Raw genomic sequence first — 12,317 nt, forward strand, 5'->3', positions numbered from 1 at the left:
GTTGTGGAATGTTCATTTTTTATGTTGTTGGTGGCTTTCCTTGCAGGTGTTTTGAGTAGACATTGGGCGGCCTGGATGCCTCAGTCCATCTCCGCTTTCAAAGAGACCTGCGTAGCCATCCCATGTAGCTTTGACTATCCGGAAGACATTCGGCCATCTGCGGTTCACGGCGTCTGGTACTTCAACAGCCCATACCCGAAAAACTTCCCACCTGTGGTCTACAAGACCAAGACCAGCTCAGCGCATGAGATCTACATGGGCCGGACCAAGGTCATCGGAGATCTTCAGCAGTCCAACTGCTCCATTCAAATCGACAGAGTCAGCAGCGAGCTACAAGGGAAATACTACTTCCGAGCCGACCTGGGCGGATACAATCAATACACCTTCTCCGAACACGCCAACCTCTACATACTAGGTATGTAGCTGCGCTTTCTTTCCATAAAGGGGAAATATAATTAAACAGGTACTCCAGTGAAAATAATGTAATAAAAAAAGTGCTTCATTTTTACAATAATTATGTATAAATGATTTAGTCAGTGTTTGCCCATTGTAAAATCTTTTAAATCCCTAATTTACATTCTGACATTTATTACATGGTGACATTTGTACTGCTGGCAAGTGATGTAGCTGCTGCTTGTTGTTTTGGCAGTTGGAAACAGCTGTAAACGAGTACATTTGAAATCGGCGCCGGTAGACTTGGGCGCAGGATACAGCCGGTATATGGCTGATCCTGCTTCTGCACAAGTCCGGGCCGTTTTAATTACTATTCCCCCTCCAGGCCGCCATGGATAGTGGGGGAATGAAATAATTCGGCTTCCAGCAATTGCTGGAGGACGAATTATTGTGTTTTTTAAGCAACTTCGGCTCCGTCTTCTGACGGAGCCGACGTTACTCACTGAGCGCCGCTATAGACTGATTCCCATTACAGTCTATGGCGGCGCTGGCTGCGCCCAAATATAGCAGCGCTGAAAAGCACTGCTCCGGCTGTAAACAGCTATTTCCCACAATGCAACAGGGTTCAAAGACAGGAAACTGCCAAGAGTACGTACTCTGAGTTTCTTGTGGGAGGGGTTTCACCACAATATCAGCCATACAGCGCCCCCTGATGGTCTGTTTGTGAAAGGGAATAGATTTCTCATGTAAAAGGGGGTATCAGCTACTGATTAGGATAAAGTTCAATTCTTGGTCGGAGTTTCTCTTTAATTGAGCAACTACATTTTTGGAAAGTGGAAAAGGATTAGAAATCGTGTTGAACTGAACTGAAGATAAAATAAACTAATGGGATAAACAATTGATTCTATTGTCTTAAGGTGCCAGTTAGCAGTACAATCTCCCAAACAATCGTTTTTGATCGATTGCAACTATCAAATCGGACGGATGATCGTTTGGTAAACTGGATCATTAATGGACACCTCAACGCCTAAACTCCTTAAAGGGAACCTGAAGCGAGGAAAATTATATAAAATAAACACATGATGTAGCTGCAAATGAATATGACATACTAACCTCACCGTCAGTTCCTCTCAGAAGCTCACCATTTTCTTCTTACAGCGATCCCTTCCAGTTCTGACAATAATCAGAACTGAAATATACCAGTTGCTGTCAGTTATATGTCAGCAACTGGTCAGTTACAACTGAATGTGCAAGGTAAAGTCCATGTTTCCCTATGGCTCAAGTGGGTGACATTACAGTGTAACAATGTGCTGACCAGGAAGCTGTTATGGGGTAATGGCCATTTTTAAAATGGAGGACGGAGAATTCTGTTGATCACAGTAGACAAACAGGACACAGGAGAGGAGAAAGAGATTATTGAGTAGACTACGCAGGAGGTAAGTATGACCTGTGTAAGGTTATTTTGACTTTTTATTTTCAGTTCAGGTTCTCTTTAAGTTTCTTGGAATCCCACGGTCTTATTTTGTGTTTGAAAGCTTCAAACAGATTACTAAACTTTTTATTGTCCTAGCTGACTGATGACAAATTTAGATGTCTCACAATCCTGGCTGTCTTTTTGGGCAATCAATTATCCTGATCATTTTCAGATCAGAAATCTTTGGATGGGAATGTCAAATCAATGTACATATCTTTTGCTATCAGAAAGATACACAAGAGTACCTGTCAAGCTATATTGTTTGGACCTCTGAGTTGGCACAGGCAATCTTTTTTTGCAAAAATATATAATTTTTTTTATACAAAAAAAAATACATTTTTTTTTTAAATTGTAACGCATAACTACTTCAAAATGGTTTTCTGTAATGGCACTTTTAAAGTCTTTACAAGATACCTGAGTTAAAATAAACTAATGAGATAAACAATTGTATCTATCCTCCTTCTCCACAAAAAATTACTTTTTTAAAAAATTTAAATCTACTTTTTAAGTTTTTACTATTTTATTGTCTCAGCTCAATGATACATTCCTTGAAGCATGCTAGAGCTAAAATCTGTGAACTATTGACTCTTTTTATCTCTTTGCTCTCAGAAACCATTTTCTGTCAAGAGAGTGTTTTATGGCTGACATTCCTTAAGTGAGGGTTTCCGCTATAGTCCGACTAGGTCCGGACCCGGACAGAAACTGTCACTTGCATACCTGATGTTTAACTTCTTCAGGCAGAGAAAGAAAAAAGGAACACAGCCTAGTTATGTGTGTTATCTATCATCACACTGTGGCCCTTTAAAGCGCACTTGAAGTGAGAGGTATATGGAGGCTGACATATTTACTTCCTTTTTAACAATGCAGATTGCCTGGCTGTCCTGCTGATCCTCTGCCTCTAGTATTCTTTGCTATTTACCCTGAGCAAGTATGCAGATTAGTTTCACTTTTTCACTGTCATCTGACCAGATTAGCTGCATGCTTGTTTCAGGTGTGTGATTCAGACACTACCAAAGAGACCAGCAGGACTGCCAGGCAACTGGTATTGTTTAAAAGGAAATAAATATGGCAGCCTCCATATCCCTTCCACTTCAGGTGTCCTGTAAAGGAAATCTAAATAGGAAAAGAAAAGCAGTTTAACATACTTGTGGCCCCCTGGAGTCATCCTGTGTCTGCGCTGTCCTTCCTAGACCCTCCAGCAAGTAGCAACGACCCCCACAAAGCTGGCCGGGTACATGTGTCCTCACCTTGTCCCCCGTCTTGGCATGTGCGGTATGGGAAAATCGCTACTGTGCATGCGCAGAATGTTCCCGGCAATGGCCATGACCGGCCAGCTTTGAGGGGGTTGCTGGAGGATCTCAGAATGACGGCACGGGCACAGATTGACTCCAGGGGGCTGCAAGACGAAGCCCCATGTAAGTTAATCTTCCTTTTTTCACTTAAAGAGGAACTCCAGTGAAAATTTTTCTGTAGGCAGGTGATGTAGCTGCTGCATTGTTTTTGGCAGTTGGAAACAGCTGTAATGGCTATTTTCCACAATGCAACAAGGTTCAAAGACAGGATACTGCCAAAAGTTTGAACTTTTCTTGTGGGAGGGGTTTCTTTGTGGGAGGGGTTTCACCACAATATCAGTCATACAGCGTCCCCTGATGGTCTGTTTGTGAAAAGGAATAGATTTCTCATGTAAAAGGGGGTATCAGCTACTGATTGGGATAAAGTTAAATTTTTGGTCGGAGTTTCTCTTTAAAGGGAACCAGAGACGAAGCACCCTTGTGTATTTTACCATATATATCAGTAAGAACATTAGAGAAAACACTTACCCTGCTCTCCGTGTCATCCTCACTGCTAAAAGTGTCTGTTAACAGCTATGATAAGAATCCTGGACTGAGCATTCAGTCTGGCTTTGCAGGGAATAATTATAGCTGAGTCATTATTGCAGAGCCACAAGGGGGCAGGCTTGGGCTTGAAAAGACACCAGAGAAGACAGACTCAGCTATAATCTTTCCGTAGCAAAGCTAGACTGAGTGCACAGTCGGGGATTCTTATCAGAGGTGATAACAGTCAGATTAAACAGAGAACAATGAAACAAAGAGCAGATTAGGTGTTTACTGTCATGTTCCCACTGATTTATAAGGTAAAATACAAGAGGGTGCTTCATCTCTGGTTCTCTTTAAGTAGCACCTGTACTATAGAAATAAACATGATATGAGCTCTGTTACATAAATGACTTATAAGTGATCCGTTGGCATCCTGTCGGCCATTTTGTTCCTAGATGAGCCCTTTGTTGTCCAGCCTCAGGAGATCATCTCTGGCACAGAGGTGGAGATCACCTGCCTAGTGGCCGATAACTGCCCGGACATGAAGCCGGAGGTGAGCTGGACAGACGTTGAGGGGCTGGAGCATCACTCGGTGTTCGCCCGCCTGGAGGGGGACAACCTTTCCTGGAAGCACATATCTACCCTGAAGTTCCTGCCGTCCCACAAGAACAACGGCCAGAGGCTGGGCTGCAAGGTCGCCTACCCGGGGACAGAGCTGGACTATAAAGGATTCGTCACAATGGACGTCAAATGTAAGTGAGGCGCCAGATCTGCTTCTTCCTGTGGGCTTACTGAAGGGTTGTGGTACAGTCACACGTTATACTAAGACTTTTGTCATTTGCCGCAGTCTCAGCTAAGCAGGGGTGTGACTTCAGTATGCTGGGCCCCCAGCAAAATCCTGCAGGAACGGCCCCCTTAACTAACCCATCCTCCACCCCCCCAGTGCGCCTGTTTGGGCCGCTAAAAACAAAATGCATCTTTAGCACCCTCTACTCTCTCCATGTCTGCTACTCCTGAACTCCTCCCCAGATCTCGCAAAGCTGTGGAGCTTCATACATTACCGCCTTCTAGCTGCGAGACAGGTCCTCTTCACTTCTCTTCAGTGTAGCTGCGCCGTGCAGCCTATCACCTTGCGACTCCCGTCATTGCAAATCATGTGGCGGGTATAATAATATGGTAGGGCATTAGACTATGACTATGGTAGGATTAGGTTGTGAGCTACTCTGAGGACAGTCAGTGACATGACTATGTACTCTGTAATGTCCTGCAGGAGATGTCAGTGCTATATAAATACATAATAATAATATGGTAGGACATTAGACTATGACTATGGCAGGATTAGAGTGTGAGCTCCTCTGAGGACAGTCAGTGACATGACTATGTACTCTGTAATGTGCTGCAGGAGATGTCAGTGCTATATAAATACATAATAATAATATGGTAGGACATTACACTATGACTGTGGTAGGATTAGATTGTGAGCTCCTCTGAGGACAGTCAGTGACATGACTATGTACTCTGTAATGTGCTGCAGAACATGTCAGTGCTATATAAATACATAATAATAATATGGTAGGACATTAGACTATGACTATGGTAGAATTAGAGTGTGAGCTCTGAGGACAGTCAGTGACATGACTATGTACTCTGTACAGTGCTGCAGGAGATGTCAGTGCTATATAAATACATAATAATAATATGGTAGGACATTCGACTATGACTATGGTAGGATTAGATTGTGAGCTCCTCTGAGGACAGTCAGTGACATGACTATGTGTTCTGTAAAGTGCTGCAGAAGTTGTCAGTGCTATATAAATACATAATAATAATATGGTAGCATATTAGACTATGACTGTGGTAGGGATTAGATTGTGCGCTCCTCTGAGGACAGTCAGTGACATGACTATGTACTCTGTAAAGTGCTGCAGAAGATGTCAGTGCTATATAAATACATAATAATAATATGGTAGGGCATTAGACTATGACTATGGTAGGATTAGATTGTAAACTCCTCTGAGGACAGTCAGTGACATGACTGTACTCTGTAAAGTGCTGCAGAAGGTGTCAGTGCTATATAAATACATAATAATAATAATATGATAGGACATTATATGGATATTGGGAATGCTGTAGATGTGATATACTTGGACTTTGCAAAGGCCTTCGACACTGTTCCCCACAAAAGTCTGGTGCAAAAGTTGAGGATGCAAGGACTGGGGAAGAGTCTGTGTTCATGGATAGGGAACTGGCTAATGGACAGAAAACAAAGAGTTGTGGTCAATGGATCGTACTCAAAATGGGAGACTGTTAGCAGTGGGGTCCCACAGGGGTCTGTTCTGGGTCCAGTGCTCTTCAATTTATTTATTAATGACCTAGTAGATGCAGTAGTGAGCAATGTTGCTATTTTTGCAGATGATACAAAATTGTGCAGAATCATCAACTCTCAGGAAGATAGTGTCATATTGCAACAGGATCTGGATAGGATGGCTATATGGGCACATACATGGCAGATGAAATTCAATGTTGACAAATGTAAGGTCATGCATTTTGGACGTACTAATGGTCTAGCACCATACAAAATAAATGGGATACAGTTGGGGACATCAAACTTGGAGAAGGACTTAGGAGTACTCATTGACAACAAGTTAAATAATCGTACTCAATGCCAAGCAGCTGCAGCTAAAGCTAACAAAATTTTGGGATGCATTAAAAGGGAAATAAAAACTCGAGATGCTAGCATAATATTGCCCCTGTTTAACTTTCTAGTAAGGCCACATCTGGAATATGGAATTCAGTTCTGGGCACCACATTACAAAAAAGATATTGCAGTTTTAGAGCAGGTGCAGAGACGAGCAACAAAATTGATGCGTGGGATGGAAGGTCTCACTTATCGAGAAAGGTTAGATAAACTGGGTTTATTTAGTCTAGAGAAAAGACGCCTTAGAGGGGATCTAATTAACATGTATAAATACATCAGAGGGCAATATAATACCTTGGCGGATGAGCTTTTTGTCCCTAGGCCTTCTCAAAGGACTAGAGGACATGATCTGCGCATGGAGGAAAAACGTTTTAACCATTTATTTAGGAAAGGGTTCTTTACAGTAAGAGTGATTAAGATGTGGAATGCATTGCCACAGGAAGTCGTTATGGCAAACTCTATACCTGCATTTAAAGGGGGCTTAGATGCTTTCCTTGCGTTGAAAGACATCCATGGCTACAATTACTAGGTAATGCCTAATGATGTTGATCCAGGGATTTTATCTGATTGCCATCTGGAGTCGGGAAGGAATTTTTCCCTTTAGGGGCTAATTGGACCATGCCTTGTAAGGGTTTTTTCGCCTTCCTCTGGATCAACAGGGATATGTGAGGGAGCAGGCTGGTGTTGTACTTTATACTGGTTGAACTCGATGGACGTATGTCTTTTTTCAACCAAAATAACTATGTAACTATGTAACTATGTAATTATACTATGACTATGGTAGGATTAGAGTGTGAGCTCCTCTGAGGACAGTCAGTGACATGACTATGTACTCTGTAAAGTGCTGCAGAAGATGTTAGTGCTTTATAAATACTAAATAATAATAATAACTTTTTCTTAAAGTTATGCATGAATGACCGTGTGGTGTGACGTCCCCGTATGTGGGATAGGACACTCACTGTGGCTTACATGCAGGTAAACTACATTAAAAATGTTGTTTCACAAATCTCACTTTACTTCATTATACACTGTATGGTGAAATGGTAACTTGTGTGCTTGACAAGTATATTACATAATGTTGTGTCCCCCTTGTAGACTCCCCCCGCATTGTGGACATAAATTCATCCACAGAGACGACAGAAGGGACGCAGGTGGCGTTTATGTGCATCGTGGACAGTAACCCAGTGTCGCGTGTCATGTGGTACAAAGACGACGCGCTCTTGAAGGAAGACTACACTGGGAACCTCACGTTAGAGCTGGAGTACGTGACCTACATGCATGATGGCATGTATCTGTGTGCGGCAGAGAATGAGTTCGGCAGGACCAACAGAACCATGGGGCTGGCCGTCATGTGTAAGTACAAATTACGAGAAACAAAAAAACCTGAAAACAGTCATGTCAGTCCTAATGATGTTACTGTGACTAAGTGATTAGCATGCTTGCCTTGCAGCACTAGGTTGTTATCCGTTTTAGCACCCAGGCCCTTTTACTTTGAAGTCATGCTGTTGTAATACGTGCAGTATACTCACTAGCATTGCCTTGGCCTCCACTGACAATCTGGATGGCAGCATAAAGCAGAGAGTGCCTTCCCAGATGTACAAGCTTATCCAGCATTGAACACTAATGCTTCCCCATACCGTCATGATGTTTAATTTTGAGCTTTTGCAGATAACAAGCTGGATGGTCCTTCTCCCCTTTAGTTTGCAGCACTCGGTACCCATGATTTCCAAAAACAATCAAAAACTTCTGGATCGTGTTTGCATATTACTTCTTCTTTGCATGGATCGAGATTTACAGTATTTTATATGTGTAGATAAATCAACTAAATGTATTCACATAAATGGCTTTTGGAAGTGTTACTGAGCCCATGCAATGATTTCCACTATAGAATTATGTCTGTTTTGTTATGCAGTTCTGCCTTAGGGGTCAATATCACGGCCATCCAATATTGGCTATCAGCCTCCTTCCTTGTCTGCAGAGATAGCTCCAGGTTCTCTTGAATATTATGCACCTCGATGTGACATCCCCAAATGATTTTCAGTTTGAAATTCAGAAACATATTCTTGAAAGGGGCACTGTGGCGAAAAATTGTAAAGTTTAAAATATGAGCAAACATTAACAAATAAGAAGTATGTTTTTTCCAGAGTAAAATGAGCCATAAATTACTTTTCTCCTATGTTGCTGTCACTTACAGTAGGTAGTAGAAATCTGACAGAAGGGACAGGTTTTGGACTAGTCCAACTCTTCATGGGGGATTCTCAGCACGGCCTTTATTCTTTATAAAGATATTCCCTAAAAAGCATTTAAACAATGATGCTGGCCAGCTTCCCTGCTCTCTACACAGTTTTTAGGCAGTTGGACAGAGCAACTGCCATTCACTAAGTGCTTTTGGAAATAAATAAATCCCTTACCTACTGTAAGTGACAGCAACATAGGAGAAAAGTAATTTATGGCTCATTTTACTCTGGAAAAAAAGCATACTTCTTCTTTGTTTGTGTTTGCACATATTTTTAATTTTACAACTTTTCACCATTCTGTCCCTTGAATTATTGCTCTATTTGCCAGTTCATTGTTTCACAGAATGTTGTACATCCTTCCCATCTTTACTTCTGAGAGACTTAAAGGACCCCTTTCACAAAAAAATTAGAAATGTCAAATACATACATATACAATGTACATCTTTTTCCCCAGAATAAAATGCACCATACAGTAAATTACTTTTTTCCCATGTTGCTGTCACTTACAGTAGGTTGTAAAAAGCTGACAGGTCTGACAGATTTTGGACTAGTCCATCTCCTCATGGGGGATTTTCAGTATTACCTTCTTTACAAAAAACACTCCCTGCAAAGGATCTATAGAGAGATGTCAGTGAGCTTAACTTCTTGTTTGCACACTTTTTGGGCAGGTGGACTGCGCAACTGCGGTTTATTAAGTGCTTTGTAAATAAAGAAATGCCCTAGAATACCAAACGTAGAGATGGACTAGTCCAAAACCTAACCAGTATGTCAAATTATTACTACCTACTGTAACATTCCTAAGGGTTCTGGTACACCATGAGCTTTCTGTACCTTGTGTAAGTGACAGCAACATAGGAAAAAGGGAATTTTACTCTGGGTAAAATGTACATTTATGTGTATCTATTTTAAACGTTACAACTCTTTGCAATTGTTGTCTTTTAGGGCCCATTCACACTTAGAACAGCAGAACGCCGGCGATTACCGCCGGCGTTTTGCGGGAGTGATTTTCCCGCGACTAGCACGGGAAAATCACTGGACACTGCGGCGGTTTTGGAGCGATCGCGATTAGCATGCTATGCACGCTAATCACGATCGCAAATCGCGGAACGCTCGTCGCCGGCTAACCGCTGCATGCAGCGCGGTTGCGGTTATCGCTAAACGCAACCGCGGCAGTGAGAACACTGCCACTCGCTACATTGTGTAGCGGTTCTTGCAGTACCGCTATCGGTTTGCCGTGAGCGGGAATCACGCGATTCCCGCTCAGGTGAGAACGGGCCATTAGGGTTCGTTCACACGAGGGGTGTTTTCGGCCTTTTTTCAATCGCAGGCGATTTTTAAAATCGGCCACAAAACGCTTGTGCAATGAATCTCTATGAGAAGGTTCACATCAGCGCGGTTCGTGCGCTGTGCGTTCAGCAAAGTGGTGCCTGGACCATTTTTGGGCGTTTTTGCTATAATGGAAGGTATAGGAAGAGCGATCAACGCTCACAAAACCGCTTTATGCGGCGATTGCTTTTCGCATTTTTGAGAATAAATACATTATAATTATTCTTTTTCGGGTTAAAGAGTTCACTTTCTGACTTGCGTCAGGGAGTGAATTACAAAACTGCTCTGGAAAAGCGCTTAGAAAAGCGCTTTTACCAGAAACACAGCACGCAGTGGTGCGCCAGGAGGGGCAAAAAGCGCACAGAAACGCAAAATGCTTGCGTTTTCATTTTTGATTTTAGGTGTGAATAAGGCCTGAACCTCTCTGGGATGCCTTTTTTTATTTTTTTTTTACACTTGGTCACACTATCCACTTAACCGCCAATCTTAATAAATGTGTCGCTGGCATCCAATACAAAGTGAGCTTACCATATATTTTTCATAACAAAATGATCATCTCATTCACTTGTTTGTGTGCATTTCAAGCAACGTCTAAACTTTTCTGAAGCAGTTTTAAAAATATGAAGGCAGGGGACACACTTGTCTATTTTTGTGCGCGTTTTCTGCTCAGAAAAACTGATTTAAAGTGAACCTCCGGACTAAAAATCTACTCAGCAGAACTGAAAAGGCTTGGTGATTCTTTAACAGTTTTACAGCATCAGAACTTTGTTTTTCTTACCAAAGGATCATTTTAGCTGAATTTTTAGCTAAGCTCCACCCACCAAGAAAACTGCCCAGGCTTTTTTTCCCTGATGCTGTGCAAAGCATGATGGGATTTCCTATGTTGTTATTCACATTGCCTAACAACTGGGAGGGGTGATCAGCACACAGGACAGTTGGAACTGTGTCTCATGCTCCCTGTCACCTCCTTTCAACCAAAAAGATGGCTGCCCTCATGAAATCACAAACATTTGTCTGTTCTTTTAAAACAGGGTGGGTAAGAGATTATATTACCTATCTATTTTAATTAACATAACTAATGTAACTTAATGACAGTATGTTTGTTTAGGCTGGAGTTCCCCTTTAACCTCTTTAAAGAGAGAACTATTGTTAATCAATGAGCTAGATCAGACTTGAATGCCATTTTCGCACACAGAAAAAAACCTGACATCCTGCAGCATTACTCTGGACATTGTGTGTTTCTTCTACCAATGACAGTAGCTGCTGTGAAAAAAATCACACACATTTTTCTGCACAAAAACACACAAACTGTGCAGAAAACACGTGCAGAAAGCAGAGTGTCTACCCCGCCTAATAGCGCTACTATTCATACTTAGAACACCACTGATATTAGTATTTTAATTTTACTAGTTGTATTACAGTAATGTTATATAATAATAATAATAATAATGATGTCATCATAAAGCTGCATAGATGATGTCCACTAGATGGCAGTGATGAGCTGAAGTTAGGGGTTTGCCGTCACGTTGTGTTTTCATGAATCCACAATTTGCAGCGTTTATACGTCTAGTCTTCAAAGTGAATCTTTTGTATTTAGTTCAATTCCACCAACCATAAAATGAGGCATTTAGAAGTATGTAAATATTTAAGAACTGTTTTAGAGGGAAAGGGACTATTTTTTTTTTTTTTTTACAGTGGACCTGAACTCTTGCACAGGACAGAAGGAAAACATACAGAAATGCATCCTGTATGTATTTAGAAAGTTTAGCCTGTTTAATTCCGCCTCATCTATGACTAATCACAAGTTGTAATTTAACCTCTCAGCTGTATCAGCTGGCTGCCTCAGCAAAGCAGCTAGTCTAAATCTATATCTGCTTCCATGAAAGCAGGAAGTAGACAGTGAAGATTTATTGCAGGATTTGTATCAACGCTAACAAAAAAATGTTTTTCTGTAAAGATTATTATGCTGTTGCGTATCTTTTAGAGTTCAGGTCCGATTTTAAATAGGAAGAGATCAGAGGAGAGGCGCAGCTAAAACATTTTAAATCGGAACCTTTATTCATCACAGTTTACTGCAGGGATATTAAAGAGGCCCTGTAGTGACACACAGTATAGGACAATCCAGTAAATGATCCAGGATACCCACTTGTATAGTAATTACCCTGGTTTCAGCAAACACTTCCTATGTATATACAGTATAAATCCTGTATGTAGCCAGGTCCAACCAGCCTAGGTTGTTTCTTATGCAGAATTCCCCCCCCCCCTCCCCTACAGCATTCTGGGACACCAGACATTATTTTCACTGGCTTCAGAATTATCTGAAACATTTGTCAGGTTTTGGACTAGTCCATCTCCTCATGGGTGATCCTTAT

At 41.6% G+C, this 12,317-nt stretch overlaps 1 protein-coding gene across 5 annotated transcripts in view; it reads left to right on the forward strand.

Annotated features, from left to right (window-relative positions):
* MAG (myelin associated glycoprotein) overlaps positions 1-12,317 on the forward strand; it is a 203,641-nt gene that overhangs the window by 162,817 nt on the left and 28,507 nt on the right. For all 5 annotated transcript variants that reach the window (XM_068243291.1, XM_068243292.1, XM_068243290.1 and 2 more), the window contains 3 exons: positions 47-415; positions 4,140-4,436; positions 7,478-7,735. In XM_068243291.1, coding sequence (XP_068099392.1) covers positions 47-415; positions 4,140-4,436; positions 7,478-7,735 — 924 coding nt within the window. The remainder of the gene's footprint in view (positions 1-46; positions 416-4,139; positions 4,437-7,477; positions 7,736-12,317) is intronic.

Source organism: Hyperolius riggenbachi, chromosome 6, assembly GCF_040937935.1.
Source record: "Hyperolius riggenbachi isolate aHypRig1 chromosome 6, aHypRig1.pri, whole genome shotgun sequence".
NCBI classification, from domain to species: Eukaryota; Metazoa; Chordata; class Amphibia; order Anura; family Hyperoliidae; genus Hyperolius; species Hyperolius riggenbachi.